Genomic DNA, 16,430 nt, shown 5'->3' with positions numbered 1-16,430 from the left:
GTGAGAAATAAATAAATAGCAGTGTATTTGAACAAATATTAAAATTAGAATGTTATAAAGTAAACAAATCTTTTAGATTTTTGTCAGATTAAAAAGTAGCCACATATAAAATTATTAATTGATTCGAGCATTGAATCTATAGTAGTTGATTTTCTTGTTATAAATAAGGAGTCTACCCAAAATAATAAAAAGATTTAATTAAGCGGAAATATTGGCTGCTTTTTAATGCAGATTTTTTTAACATTTTTTTTAAGTCTATTAAATATTTCTATGAAAATTAGAATTTACAATAAAATAAAAAATGTTTAATAAGCTAGTTTTATAAGAGAAAAATGCTTCTATTTTTTGAGCAAGCCAAATAAAAACATGAAATGCTGAAAATCAATTTTCTCATCTATCTTTCCGATAAAGCAAGATAAGCATCTCAGCTAAAATTTATTCTTATTAATTGATGAATATTTTTCAAAATTTTAATTTACTAATTATGTGCTGCTTGCTTATTTAGGAAAATTAAAATTTATTAAGCACTTAAAATCTAAAAACAAAAGTATTAATTTACTTCACTTTCGCTTATTTATATTCTTTCCTCTTTTATTAACAAATCATGATACTTAAATTATTTATAGAGTGTGTAAAAGATTATGAAAATACACTTAGACTTTCAAAGAAAACATTCTTTCATAGTTTAATATTCAAACATCTTTCACTTTAGCATTTTATTTTAATTACACCTATCAAGAAAATAATTGTAACTTTAATTAAATATCATCAGATTACCATAATATCGCTTATTCAGGTTATGATACCTTTGATTTTAACAGTATTGGCTTTGCATTGCATGAACCGATTTAATTTTTTTTTAAGCGCTGGCTTATCTTTTAGAAATATTTATTATCATTCCCTATCAAATAAAACCATCAGTATAATATAAACGATTTTCAACCTAATTTGATAACCTAATAATTACTCTACTACAAATTTACCTTACTAGATTTGCTTATGGTTAACTCACAATTTAAATTTTATTTTTCTAAATGTATTTATTGACATCGAATGTCAAATTATCATATCATTTTATTGGAAATTAAAACACTCTTGACAGAATAGATAAGAAAAAAAATATTATGTCTAATAAACTTTTCAAACATCTAGCTTTGTAAAAAGAATAAGGAAATTCAGATGTAATGCATGTAGTTAGTTATATATACACTTTAATTAATTATTGAATTTTCTTCTGAAAAGTTGAGTTTTTAAGTTACAATAACAGACGTAAAAGAATGGTATGGATAGTTATAAAGCTTCAGGAAACAATCATTAATTTATTTTCATTATAAAATACCAAACATTTAATCGCATATTAAAGAGAGCATGTATTAAATTTTATTTTTTAAAAATCACAGAAAAAAAAATAAAAATATTAACTAGAGTTATTTTTTTTGATTTGGAGAAACTATTAATATCTTTAGAAATTATTTAGCACAGAATTGCTTGATTATATGATGCCAAAACGATTTGAATTATATTTTTTCTAGTGTTAATTATAATATAATTAAACAAAAAGCAAATATAAGAAAAAAGGACTCTTTTATAAAATCTTATCTTCTAAAAAAAAAATAACAAACAAATAAATAAATAAACAAATAAATAAATTGTTAAGTTATTTACTAAAATATTATCTCAAAATATTTTAAAAAGAATAATTTAGATTAGATAATCAAGTTATAAATATTTTCATTTTATTTTTAAGATCTGATTATAAGTAAACTTCCTAATAAATTTTAATAAAAAAAAATGACTTAGTTAAATCATGTTGTGTCTTATACAAGTAATTATCTTTTATAGGTGATTTTTAATCTGTTCACAATTAGTTACATCAAAAATATTAGATCTTCCTGAGTTGAAAAGGAAGTTAGTTAATTTGCATAGATCTATATCACACTGTAATATAAATTATTTTTTATTAAAAAGCTCCTATTTTTTTCCCCCTTACTTATTACAAAAATTAAATTTACTAATCACATAAACTCTACCTAAGACAAAAGATCTTATTATACTAAAAAAGTATCTTTTTTCTTTTTACCTCTCTTCCCTATATTTCTAGGTAACTATATTAATGTAATTATTAGACTAGTTTAATTATCAAATGCTTGCCTAAAAAATTTATAAATCTCAAAAACTAAAAAATGTATCATGGTGAATATCCTAACATAATTAGCTTGAATTACACAATTATTTTTATTTTAATACTTAATTCCTATAATAAACACCAAAATATTTAGGAATTAGTCTTTTTTTAGTAAAAATGTGATGTTGCAAATACTATTAATTTTATTAGATGAAATTTTACAAAAATAAAAAGTATTTTAAGAATCATTGCAATCGAAAATAGCAAATAAAATCTTTCTTCTGCTCTCAAATTTATATGATAAATGTGAGAGGATAATACCATAGAAGTATTTTTTTTTAATTTTTGTGAAATCAAAATTAAATTGCGTTTGATCCATAAATACTTCTCAAAAAAATTGTACAATAAACCAAGCTTTTTTAAAAATGGTATTAGGATTATTTTATTACTAATATTTTTATTCAAAGAATATTTTACTTTTATTAAATAATGAAAACTTAAAATCTTGTTTTGAGTATTCTCTTGATTTCAAAAATAATAAAAGCAATTTATCACAATTTTTAGCTATTACATGCATGCAAATATTTACCTAGCTTATTTATATTATATTTGATTTATATAGATAAACAAATTTTAACCTCAAAATAAAATAAAAAAAGAAAATAAAATCAAGCGGTTTGTACTCACTAATTTCTACTATTCTATCTATTTAGTAAAATATTACACAAATAAGTCTATATAAAGTAAAGTAAAATTTGTAAATCTAAATGCATTTCTAACTAAAAATTATTTGCTCTACAAATTACTAAAAATTTATATTACTCCTCTAACTTACAATATATTTTTTTATATTTCCCATTTATCTTAAAATTAAAAAGATGTATGGGTTTTTAGAAATTGATATTGAGACAAACAAAATATAAATCTATTTTAATAAATAAGTAGCAAAGTACTTTCAAGCAATAAAATCAAAATTATTAGTTCAAAATTTATCAAATACTTTCAAAAGAATTATTAATTTTAATAGGATTTTATAAACTTTCTTTCTTTGATAATAAACTAATATTTCCAATTCTTAAAATAAGATTTAACTAATAAATTGTAGTTTATTTTATAATCTAAAAATTTTTCAATAAACCTAAAGTTAGAATTATAAGTTATTGTAACATAACGAATTGTTTCAATAATATAAAAAAACAGCTATCTATTAAAGTTAATTCTTCAAATATAACAATTAAATTAATTATAAAGGTTATTTTTTCTAATCAATATTTAACAAAAAAACAATTTTTCCATGTTTATTTTATTTTTTGTTGAATAATAAAAAATAAATAGACATTCATAAAAAATAAAATAATAAATCCACCTATTTATTTTACTAAAATATTTTGAAATAAAATCCCTATCAAAATTTAAAAAAACTTTGTATTAATTAGTTAATTTTTTAACATATTATAATTTTTGTTTTAAGAATATTAATTTTTTTAGTAATAAGAAAAGCATTTATTATTTTAGTTTATTAATTTACTTTTATATATATTATATTTGATCTTTAAACAATCAAATGTTATTGAAACCTAATATTTATTCACTTACATAAGCATACTATCCTATACTATTTGTGTGTATTTTTAATATTTAGAAATGCTATCATGTAAATTTATTCAAGCATTTTTTATATTTTAGGTAAAATTTTTATTCTAAGTTACTTAATTTTTTATTAAATTAGATGTATTCATTCATTTTTAAGTTTGTAAGGTATTTAGATATTTAGTGTTCGTTATATTAAAATTAATTAATTATAGCCACCAATAAATTTATAAATTGATGAAATTTAATATTTTTTTATAATTAATTAATTGGTTAAAATAAATTTGAATTGAGAGTAAAAAAATAAAGAGAATAAATGTAATCTAAAATTAGTGGTTTTACCATCATTAAGATAGTTGTAATATGATAAGTAAAATAATAAGAAGATAAATACTAGAATGTTTTTAAGAATGTATTTGTTTTTGATTCTTTAGAATCAAAATTTTATTATATTTTTATTACATAAAAAATAAATAAATAAACTTCTTTTTTTTAATAAAACAATTATTTATTTTATAAAATAATAAAATTAATTACTTAATTAAAAATGTTTGTTTTTATTATTTTTTATTTTTCAATCAAAAAAGTTTTCTTCTTCTAACTCTTCAATTACTTCATTGATTTCAAAATAGTAATCATCTGTACTTAGTTCTTTGTTCTTTTATTGAGTTTTGGCTATTTATATTTAATTTTACTTTTTGTTGGATTATTAGGGTGAACTTGCTTCAGAATTATTATTATTATTTTAATACTAGATTTCCTCCTACTATTTTTAGGTATTTGCAAATCTGTAGGAGTCTTTGCATAAGTTATCAAGCTTTTTGCTAATATTTCTAAAATACTTTTCTTTTACATAATGCTCAGAGTAAAGATACTCTTAATCCTTAGGTAATTATTTCAATTTTTATATTTCTTATTCAAATAATTATTGATTATCTAAAACGAAATTTGTATAGAATAAATAAGCTAAACCAGGAAGCATAAATGTTTTGCGACAGAAGTTCATAGCCCATGCTTGTCTCAAAGAGTATTATTTAGATATTTTAATATTAATAAGACCAAAAAGATGAATTGCTGCGAAATAAGCTGCTGTATTTTTAAAAATATTTAATCCCTAATTATATGAAGTCAAGTGCTTTAATTTAAATTAGTTTTCCTTCCATTTATCTTCATTTCCATAAATTAATAAAGGATTCACATAAAGTACCTATTTTAGCTTATTAATTTAAACTCTAGATTATTATTTTCCTTAAATATACTATTCTAAAAGCTATTAAATGCTCTCTAAATTGTTCATTTTTATTTGTTTCTAAATGAAATTACTAAATTTATATTTTTTTTTCCAGAAAGATTTAAGCAATAAATTAATTAAATTCGATTGAATTCAAAAAGGGTTCCAACATAATTTTAAAGGAATTTAATAAATTCTAAGATAATTATATTATTTTTTCATTATTTGAAAAGATTAAGAAATATACCTGCAAAAAAGTATGCTAAAATTTAAGGAAATACTCAAATTATAAAAATGATGTTCGTGCTTTGATATTTCATAATTTTTTTTTTTTATATCAAATAAATATAATATTTTATATTGATTATTATTTATTTTTATCTTAAGTGAATTCAAAAGGAAAATTAATTATTAATAATTTACCGAACCAATATAATCTTATATTAATACCACTTTTTCCGTTTTTATTATTTCCAAAAACAATTTTTTTTTTCAATACAAAGAAAAAATAAATGTAAATCCATCTAAAATTTTTTTAATTACTATTATCTTAAATTATAAAATAAACATGTGGATATATTTTTTTATATCTATATTTTTTGTTTTTATAAAAGATAATTACTAATATTTATAACGCATAAAATAAAATTCTAAATTAAGCTTTGTTAAGTATGTCAAAATCCGAATATTTTTTGTCTTTATAAAATTTTATAAAAGATCTTTAATCGTTTTTATTTTAGAAGAACCTGTTGTTCCTATTTTTAAACTAATTTTTTTCTTTTCTTTCATATTTAATATTACTCTACTTAATGCTTGTTAAACAGCTTTTATAATTTTACTTAGCCTATAAAATTATTTGAGTCATTTTTTCTTAGAGGAAGAAATGAAATACTGTTAAAACTCATATTTGTTAGAAAAACTCAAATTTTTATCATGAATGCTAAGTAAAAATAAATATTGTTTTATATTTTAATAACTAATAAGTTCTTGATTAATGTTAATGTCTTAACATGTTTTTTGTTTATATTAAAAATTGTAAAAATTTTAAATCATCGTAATTAAAAGATAAAAAATTAATTAAAATAGAATTCATAGAATAATCTTATCAAAACACGTAATTTAATTTTCCAAAATTAACTGTGAAATAATAATAATTTTTATCTATTTTAAACTTTTTGAGTTGACTTTATACCAATTAATTTCATTTAGATTAAATTCAAATTGAGTTTAACAAAAACTTAAAAACGAATAAATTTTTCATTCTAAATTAAAAATTAAGAGCGAATTTCAATTAAGCATAATAATTGTCATTCCTCTATTTTTTTCATTGTTTGATTTGAAAAACACCTCTCCTCGAATAATTAAAAAGATTCATTAATTGTGGCGTAATAATCAATTCATTCTAAAGAGTCAATTGAATTAAAAACAAAAAAAAAAAAAAAAAAGATAATTATTAGGGGAATTGATAATAAAGTTTAGGCAAAAATTAAAAATCAATCAAACAAAAAAAGAAACAAAGAAAGAAATAAGAAAAGAAGCAAGCAGCTCGTAACACATAGTAATACAAAGAAAATCTGTAAAAATTAAAAAACAGAAAAATTATTAAAAACAAAAAATATAGTAAAGAAAGTTAATAGCTAAACCAATTAAAGCCTACTTATAAATTATCTAGTATAAACAATTATTGAAAATCACAATAATAAATAATATATCTAAACAATAATTTAATCTTATAGAATCTATATAATCAAACAAAAAGTTAACATACTAACTAACTAACTAAAATTCATACAAAACAAAACAAAAAATACAAAATAAATGAGTCTGTTGTAAAAGCGAAAGCAGGACTAAATGCATTCTTAACAAAATTCTAATAATGAAAGACTTTTGTGCTGCCTCTCTGTGATGAGTGTAGTCAATATGACATTTGGTAATCCTATTTATGATAACTATTTTGAAGGAGTCAAAGTGGTAATAGGACCAAATAGAACATAATCAATATTTAACAAATTAAAGGAAACCTAGTAAAAAATCACTAGTGCTGATAAAAATTCATAATCAGAGGATGATGAAAATAAAGGCATACTTGCATAGATGCATAAATTGCTGGGTGATAAAATTAATTAAGAAATATAAAAACGTGTTAAACTTTTCTAAGACTGCATAAGCTCATGTATGAAGCTTGCATAAATCCCTCAAGCCTCTGCTGAACTTCTTAATATATTACGTGGCAAAGAAGACAGCTCAGATGAAGATAACTCATAGGTATTATCAGAGTAAGTTAAATAAGCTAGAGAACTTATTAAAATAATTTAAAACTTTTGGGGTGAAGAGTAATTTGTTTAACTAATCCATTTATCATTAAGAAAACTTAATATTGCTCGTGATTTCCTTCAAAATTCTAAGGTTGATACAAAAGCTAAGTGTAAGGGAGGAGAAATGTGTGAAGAAATAGCTACATCAAGTACTCTCAGTGATGAAAACTCTGCTTTGACAGCCATGATTGGTTAATAGTCAAAAGAAATCTAAGAAAACAGCTCAAAGCTTGCCAAAACATTTAAAGAACAATTGCTAGTAAAAGTAATTCCTTGCTTAAGTAAGTATTAAGAGTCTATAAACCACATAAAAACTTTTGAAAGTATTTAAAATTGAAAGGCTGTCTTGTTCCATAAAATACAACACTGTAATTATAAAGTATCAGTTTACAGAAGACATTTTTAAAAAAAATATTAATATCCTCAAACCTTAACAAATAAACAAATAAATAAAATTATTAACAATATTTATAAAAAAACCATAGACATAACATCATTAATATATACAAACTCAAAGGATTTTGACTCTAAATTTCAAAAAAATTGTAAATAATATAAGCAAGCAATCAACCAATAAATTAATCTCCTTGGTAGCACGATAAACCTTAGATTCTTCTTAGCAAAAACAACCTTACTTATATAAAACAAAATCCTATTAACAGAAAATAAAATAAATTATATATATACATTTTATCAACAAACAATTACAGAGTATCAAATTTATTACAACCATTTCAAATAAACATAAATGTATTTATTTATTGTATAAATCAAATTTATTTACTCACTCATATAACAATAAATAAACATTTTAGAAAATTATAAGAGCTGAATTTTTTATATTTTAGCAAATCTAATTTCATTAGAAAAACCATAAAATTAATCGCAATAAGATAAATAGATCATTTATTTATTTATTTTTTAATTTAATTTGCTTTTATCAAACAAAATTAGTGTTTTTATGAAATTCTCAATTTCAAATTAATCTAAATCATCTGATAGTATTTTTTTGCATTATTTTATTTATTTACTAAAATATTCGCTTTTCTGACATACATTAAATTTATTCTTGACCACAAACAAAAACACCAAAAACTAAATAAAGAAAATGAAAGAAAATTATAAAGGAATTTAAACCATATCTTCTTTACTTTTTTCAATTCTTTTTTTTTTCATTTTAAGATGAAATAAGTGTTTTAATATCACTCGATTTTAGTTTTTTAGAAGATTATTTTTTACCAGAAGTAAAAAGGGGGATCAAATAGTGTAAATTTAAAGAAATGAGTGAGTTAAAATATCACTAAATAAAAATTTAGCCTTAATGAATTTATAAATTTAACAAATAAAATATTGCTTTTGATTTTCTCATTGTTTACATATTAAAAAAATTTTAAGGCTTTAAAAAATTACTTTGTTTTTAATTTGTATTTTGATAATGTTTGAATAAAAAAAGTTTACTTAGTTTTACTGTAAAATTGTAGATTATATTAGTAAAATTCTAACATCAATAGGTAAGTTGGAGCAAAAAAAGAAGAAAAAAATAATACATTATAAATTATAAAAGTAGAATTATAAAATATATTATATATTATGTGTTTAAATGGCAAAGAATTGTAGTTTACTTGCTAAAGTTAAGATATAAAAGAAAATAAATTTTAATTAAAGACTGAGGTATAAAATAATCATCCTTAATGAAAGAACCAAATATCAATTGTCATAAAATCTAATTAATATTATTACTTATGAATTTTAATGGCTTAAATTTATTTCAAATGTATAAAATTAATTTTTGATAATTCAATTAGAGTTAGTATTTTGTAACTCAATATCAACAGAATTTCTTTAAAACGTAAACAATTTTAACAATACATTTTAATCCAAATTTGTTTTTTTATAAATAAATTATCTAACTATATGTTTATGAATCTATTTGTCAATTTATCTACTCAATTATCTATCCATTTATGATGTTTCGTTTAAAAGAAATTATGTTTCTACAAATTTTTCAATTTATAAAAAATATATCTAAATTTAAAATATCTTAGAGTTTTTCTATGATTAAAATAAATTTTGTTAGTTCGCAAAGAAAAAGCTCAATTAGAAAGTATGTATATTTTTAATATGATTTAGATATAAATACTATTTTTTACAAAATAAACAACAATATTTAACTAAATTAAAAAAAATTCTTCTAATTTATAATGTATAGAAGCTACTGCCAACACAATTTGAAGCTCTTTGGTATTTCTTACATCAAATAATGAATTAATTAAATAAATTAAAAATTTTGTAAGTTTTGAATAGTTTTTTGCATTACTTTCAGATTTAATTACAGTAAAATTTTTGCATAGAATATTTAATAAATCCCAAATAAATGCTATTTATTTTTTTATATTATCATCTCATATTTTTTAAATATTTTTGATAGCGATTAGCAATATTATTGCAAAATTTAAACTCTTTAGAAGTTTTTTTGAATTAACAAGAGAAATAAATTTCAACAATATAATTTTATAAAAATATATGGAATTTCAATAATTTACAATTATTAAAACAGCATTAAATAATGAGCTAATTTTTTAATATCAGATTTAAATTAGTATTCCAATCTAAAATTTAAAAATAATTGCTCATTATTTGGTGTTTTAATCATCACTTATTCACCCAAGGCTTATAAGCTAATGTATTATTTTCAAAAAGTTTTCACTTAGATTTTTAAAAATATTTATCTACGCTTATAAGAAAAATAAGAAAAAACATAATAATTACAAAATTAAGTTTTAAAAAAAATGAACCATTTATTTTGTGAGTTTGATTACAAAGTATTTCACTCATTAATTAATATTATTTAGCAAAAAAAACATAAATTTTAATATTTTTAAAAAGTTAAAATGAGAAAATAAATAAAATTCGACTTAAAAAAGACATAAAAATTATCTGTTTAAAATTAAATTAATAAAATGAATTTAATTAATTAACTTTATTGTAATAATTAATATGCACAAATACTAAATTCTGGAGTATAAATTATAAATGCATAAAATTTTCAAATGTAAATTTTAAAAATTTGATTAAAATAAGTTGTGATTTATTTATTTGTTTGTTTATTTGTTTGTTTATTAATTTGCTAATTATTTATTTCATAATTTTTTAAATTATAATTACTCAAAATTTTTACTATTACATCTATTAATTGATAACTGGGAAGATGCAATAGCAAATAACTTTTATTATTTATTTATTGTATAATTTTTTTAGATTTAAGATTCCTTGTTAATTAATAATTTATAATAATTATTAAAGTAGGATTATTATTATTACAGATTATTTTTAAATTTTCAGTTTTATTACTAATCATATTCCTAACTCTTCTGGCTAAAGACATACTAGTTCACTAAGCTTTAAATTCTTTCTATTGAATTCTCTTACATCATTACTCTGTGCTGCTTGAATCAAATAGTTCATTAAATATTTTAATTCAGTGTCTTTTTTATCGTTATGCCATTCAAGAATGGGTACACCATTATCTATTTAAAATCCGAAGCTGTGTGACAAGTTATCTACAAGAATAGTATACCTCAAATCAGATCCTGAAACTATCCTTAAATCCTTAATAAAAAATCCGTTTTTAGTTTCCATACAGTTTGATCTATTTAGTATTCCACTGATGTATTTTCTTGTAGGGTCTATAAAGTTTATGATTGCTTCTGCATAAGTGGAACTGCTTGCTGTGAAAATAAATATGTCCCAGAATTAGGTCATTTTTTAAAGGAATTCATAGCAGAAAGGTCTAATCCTGAGTCCTATCTATTAAATAAAAATATATGATAATTATTTGATTTTATAAAAATTTAAATAATATAAGGCGATGATTATAATGTTACTTTTTTGCTATTTATTGAAATAAATTTGTGGAAATTGATATTTTTTTATCATATTTTTCAAGCAAATTAATTATTTTTCTACATACATACTAATAAAATACGCTTTGAATCTTAATACTATTTGCTTCATATTTTAAAAAGAATAAAATTTATGAAATTACATTTTAGGTTTCACCTATTTCGTTTTTGAATTTCAATATCTGGTCTGGATTCTCTTTGAGTGAGCAAGTATGGATTAAGGTTTCGTCTAAATCCAATAAAAGAGTTTTTCCTTTTGAGTCTTTTTTTTAATAACAAATAAATTAGTTAATTGTTTGATTAATTCTTTTTATTTAGTTTTACATTATGGCCTTTTCATATTCACTTTTTTTGATTCTATGTATTTTTCTGATGGTCCTTTAAGACATCTGGTAGAGTAAACGAGTCCTCTATAAACTAGAGTTAAATGCTTTTTAAAACTTGACTCTGCTATGTAGTTTGAGAAGATAAGGTGTCTGTAACGGTGGTTCTTTAAACTGTCAATTATTTCATTTTTTGCTGCTACATTTTTTGCCTCAGCGTCTGAGTCTATCAATCGTTCTTGCATCTATATATGAGACTTTAGATCATGCTATTTTACTAAATGATTCTTTTATAATACAGATGCAACTTCTTTTCTAGCATTCTCTAAAATTGAATTGGATTTTTTTATTTTTAATTTGGATGGCTCTGTTAATTGGGTCGATAACTCATTGTTTAAATCTTCATCTTGATTGAGATCATTATCTCCATCATGCTTTTGAGTAGACAAATTCTTAAACTTTGACAATTTGCCATCTATAAGTAATAACATTTTTTCAGTTAATTTAAATTTATAAATTTAGAAACTAAATTATTTATTTAATATTTATAAAATTTAAATTTTTTTTTGTATTTACTATTCATTTTGGAAGTAGCTTTTAAAGAAAAATTTTCGTTATCTGAGTTTTCGTCTGTAGCGTATCCAAAATCAAGCTTAAAGACGCCTCCTTCAGGATTCTCTTTTTTAACTATAACCTCTTTATTAGCATAAGGCTTTTACTCAACTTCAGCATCAGAGTAATATTGCAACCCTGGTTATCCTTTTATTTTAATATTGTTACTTCCTGCTTAAAAGTGAAATAACTTATCCATTATAATTTTAAATTTCTTTTTCTTTTTTTTATTCTTTTTTCTTTTTAAACAAATAGTATAATTTGTTTTTCTGGTTTTTATGAATTTGCGACTTATATGAATAACTAACTAAATATTCCACTATTTTTTTTTTGTAGTTTTTAATTTTTTTACTTTAAAAATGAAGTTATTATTTGTTAAGTATATTAAATTATTATTTTTTGGCTACTCTACCAGCTATAATTAAAAAGGCTAGTATAAATAAGTTTCTACATTTGATTTTTTGGAAGGAAAAAATAGAATCCTAATTCAAGAAAATTAAATTCACACAATTTTAAATCAAGTATGTAGATAAAATTTGGATTTTACATCAATCACCTTTTGTTTGTACAATCAACATTTTTTATTTACTTTTAAAAAGTTGCAATTTTTTTAATAGATCTATTTATAATTCAAGTATGTTTGTATTTCAAGCTAATCATTCTTTATTATTTTGAGTATTCTCTTTATTATTTAGTTAGTAAACACTAGAATATAGATATATCCTGAAAAAGGTTATCTTGAAAAATTAAAGTTGTTTAATGCCAATAGTTAAAAATATAATTTGCTTTAATAATAGAAGGTAAATTAAATGTTTCAAATTTATAATATCAAATGTTATAATATAAAAAGATAACTTAAATAAAATAATTATTTAGCTAAATACGACATTTCTTTTTAAAATTTTTTAGATTTTGTTAAAAAAGTATCAACTTAATCTACACTTTTTAGAATATTTTTCAGGCTAAATGAAACTATAGAAATACTGATTGTAATTAATATTCATAAATTGAGCAAAGAAATTTATAAATAGATATTAAAACTGTAGTTAAATTTATTTAAAGAACCTATTTTCCAATAAAACATATTTTTAAAATAAATAAATAATATAATTTATATTAGTTTTTTTGTATTTTCTAAGATCCAAAATAATTTTCAAAATTTAATTTGTTGTAAACAAAGAATTATTAATTAGATTTGAATCTAAAATATTCTTAGAAATGAAATGGTTGTATCATTTAATTCTTTAGAATAGTTAAATTTTTATATAAACATACTATTAATAATTTGTTAAGATAAATTTAAATATATTTTTATAAATATTTTATCAATCAGTTTTCTATAATTATATTAAATTTCCCTCAACTCGAGTTATTCTTTTCTAATATTAAATATAGATATCTATTAATTATAATATATTGAAAACAGTGCAAAAAAAAATTAATCAGTCAGTATAAAAAATATTTCGAAGCCTAAAAAATAAATTTTAAATAAAAAATATTTTTATATTTACTTCATATTCATCAATTTATTCAAAAATCTTCTTAATTTCTTACGATTTTTTATACAAATCATCAATTATTTCATCTTTCTTTTAAGAACTCTCCTAATCAACCTAAAATAAATATGTTAAGTATTGTTTTATATGAAAGCTAAAGGCATACATATTTTAATATACCACAATAAAAATATAAAAATTATTACTGATTATACTACTAGCTTCGTTTGATCTATCCTCAAATTAATGTCTTATATTTCGCTTTAAAGCTTAGAAATCTAGTAATTTATTTTTAAATCATAAGATTGATTTAAATAAATATAATCTAAAACTAAAAACAATATATAAATATCAAATTAAATAATTATACCATTTCAAGTTTAGTTTAAATAAATTCATTATAAAAGATATCCATCGCTTTACTTATTATAACTTAAAAGTTTGTGTGAATTTTTCAAATAAAATTTATATCTTCAAGATATTTATCAAAGCTTTTCTTAACTCTAAAGCTAAAAATTAAAAATAAATAATACGTTTTGTATAAAATTTTAGAATATGTGGTTTATTAATTAATCTTTTTTTTTCTTTGATATCTTTTAAGATAGAAACGATGATTTTAACAAAATAAATCCTCAAAATATGCTTAAAATAATATTAATTATTATCTATAGTATTTAATAAATACAAATATGCAGACAATAATTTTAGCAAAAATTAAAAAACTAAGACAAATTTTAAAAATAACAAATAGAATATAAAAGCTATTAAATTGCATTTCATGATATTTTAAGTTAATATCTGTCTTACTTTCAAAAAGAAAGAATTACCAATTTAAAATAATAATTTGAAATTTTTGCATTTATTATAAAGCTATTCCATAAATTCAAATTGAAGAAAAAAGATTACAATAAATCAAAAATAAAAAAGAAAAATAAATAAATAATTAATTAATTAATTAGATAGAAGATAGACTGAATTTCATGAAACTTTAATTAATTAGCTTCTTTTTATTATTCTATTAAAGATTCAGTTAAAGATAAATATTTATTTATTATACAATTAATTTAATTTCAATATTAAAAAGCAAGTGATATATTTATCTATTACTCTATTTGCATTAGCCAATATTAGTGAAACATAAAAAAGCTACACTATTTTCAAAGATTCTATAAGCTTGAAGTTATTTTATTCATAAAAAGATGGGAAGTTGCTAATCCGATTGCCGTGATAAATAGGAAATTGATCCTTATAATGTTCCAAAAGAATAAGAACCATTAAAATTAGAAGATGCAGAATCTTAATAAAAAATTATTAAAATATAATCCTTCGCAAGAGGATACAAAGCTAAATAGGAAGTTTAAGAGCTGAAGAAATAAGTTAACAGTAATGCTCCACCAAGAGAAGTTGCTCTTCCTTACGAAGGTCCTATGGCAACTGATAAACTCTAAGTATAAAAAATTTTGAATGATAAATTTAATTGGCCTGCAAGACCTGAATTCAAGGAATTTATTCGCCTTCCTCCTTTTAAATTTATATAATCTGGTGCCATCTACAAAGGTTAATGGAATAATGGTTTAAGACATGGAAGAGGTATATAATTTTGGCCAGATGGCTCTGTTTATTAAGGTGATTGGGTCGAGGATATGGCAGATGGTAAAGGTAGACTCATTCATCCTGATGGAGATTACTACTAAGGTGATTGGTAAAAAGATCGCGCATAAGGCATAGGTAATTTTTTTTCCATAAAAATGGAAAATTTAAACGCAAAGTTCAATATTCTATTAAGAGAATAAGATTAAAAACTTATAAATGATATTAATATTTCATAAAAATCAAAAGAAAGGCATTTATTTCACTTTATTTTAAATTTTTTTGATATTTTATTCAGCCTTTATTTAAGTTTCAAAGATATAAAAATTTTAAAATAGAAAAAATAATATGTTTGTTTAAGAGCATATTTTTTTACCTAATGCACATTCTCTTACTTTTTGCTTCTATTTTCTATTCTCGTTTAAAATTTTTCAGCTTTCTTTACTCAACTTTTTAAATATATAATTTTATTTAAAATTAGGTATTTTTGTTCACGTAGATGGAAATAAATATGAAGGTGAATGGTATTAAGATAAGTAACATGGCTAGGGAGTAGAAGAATAGCAAGATTTTATTTATCGTGGTAGCTTCTAAAATGGCTTAAAGCATGGAAAGGGAAAGATTATTTGGAAAAATGATGGAACTTCATACGAAGGTGATTTCTATGAAGGCTTGATGGAAGGTACTGGTAGATTTATTTTCTAAAATGGAAAAATCTATAATGGTTAATGGTTCAAATCTAAAATGCATGGACATGGAGAACTTATTTATCCTGATGGAAGAAAATATACAGGTATATTAATTTCCTTTTTCTTCTTAAAATATTTAGTTTTATATATTTTTAATTAGGAAGCTTTGTTGAAGGATAAAAAAATGGATTGGGTAAAATGGAATATCCAGATGGTAAAATTTATGAAGGTGAATGGAAAAATGGAAAATAGCATGGCCAAGGCTAGGTAACAACTCCAGATGGTAGAATAGGTTAGGGTTACTGGGAAGAGGGCAAAAGAGTTAAGAATTACGATTAAATGAACTAATAACATTAAGAAGTAGGACTCTGAGTAAAACCAACTAATCTATAATTAAATTTTTATAATATTTGTATAATAAGCTTAAATTTTAATTAACATATTCTTGTATTTTTATGTCAATGTTTGTTTTTTCTAAAGAATTCCGTTTTAAAGATTTCATTCCATTTTTTATTTAGAAATATTTGATAAAATCAAGATAAAATTACTTGATATTT

General features: G+C 20.8%; 5 protein-coding genes across 5 annotated transcripts; 2 read left to right on the top strand and 3 right to left on the bottom strand. All coding sequences in view use genetic code 6, as the record gives it.

Annotated features, from left to right (window-relative positions):
* Positions 1–4,289: 4,289 nt before the first annotated feature.
* On the bottom strand, positions 4,290–5,012 carry TTHERM_00685960 (hypothetical protein; the record flags this gene model as incomplete). Its single annotated transcript, XM_001025198.1, has 1 exon — positions 4,290–5,012. One exon carries the CDS (start codon positions 5,010–5,012, stop codon positions 4,290–4,292), a length of 723 nt encoding a protein of 240 aa, XP_001025198.1.
* Positions 5,013–6,371: 1,359 nt separating this feature from the next.
* Positions 6,372–7,598, top strand: TTHERM_00685950 (hypothetical protein; the record flags this gene model as incomplete). The annotated part of the gene is made up of 1 exon (XM_001025197.4): positions 6,372–7,598. Exon 1 carries the CDS (start codon positions 6,765–6,767, stop codon positions 7,596–7,598), a length of 834 nt encoding a protein of 277 aa, XP_001025197.3. The 5' UTR covers positions 6,372–6,764.
* Positions 7,599–10,615: 3,017 nt separating this feature from the next.
* TTHERM_00685940 (NLI interacting factor-like phosphatase) lies at positions 10,616–12,297 on the bottom strand (the record flags this gene model as incomplete). Its single annotated transcript, XM_001025196.3, has 4 exons — positions 10,616–11,068; positions 11,307–11,425; positions 11,488–11,961; positions 12,063–12,297. The coding sequence occupies 4 exons, from the start codon at positions 12,295–12,297 to the stop codon at positions 10,616–10,618; spliced, it is 1,281 nt and encodes a 426-aa protein (XP_001025196.1).
* A 1,126-nt stretch (positions 12,298–13,423) lies between these two features.
* Positions 13,424–14,009, bottom strand: TTHERM_000685939 (hypothetical protein; the record flags this gene model as incomplete). Its single annotated transcript, XM_012800315.1, has 4 exons — positions 13,424–13,477; positions 13,610–13,711; positions 13,801–13,872; positions 13,965–14,009. The coding sequence occupies 4 exons, from the start codon at positions 14,007–14,009 to the stop codon at positions 13,424–13,426; spliced, it is 273 nt and encodes a 90-aa protein (XP_012655769.1).
* A 784-nt stretch (positions 14,010–14,793) lies between these two features.
* On the top strand, positions 14,794–16,245 carry TTHERM_00685930 (IQ calmodulin-binding motif protein; the record flags this gene model as incomplete). The annotated part of the gene is made up of 3 exons (XM_001025195.3): positions 14,794–15,322; positions 15,666–15,977; positions 16,034–16,245. 3 exons carry the CDS (start codon positions 14,794–14,796, stop codon positions 16,243–16,245), a joined length of 1,053 nt encoding a protein of 350 aa, XP_001025195.1.
* Between the last annotated feature and the right edge of the window lie 185 nt (positions 16,246–16,430).

The sequence above is a fragment of the Tetrahymena thermophila genome (genome assembly GCF_000189635.1).
Source record: "Tetrahymena thermophila SB210 genomic scaffold scf_8254365, whole genome shotgun sequence".
NCBI lineage: Eukaryota > Ciliophora > Oligohymenophorea > Hymenostomatida > Tetrahymenidae > Tetrahymena > Tetrahymena thermophila.
Note: the sequence above shows the minus strand (reverse complement) of the source record. Positions and strands in the feature narration are given on the sequence as shown.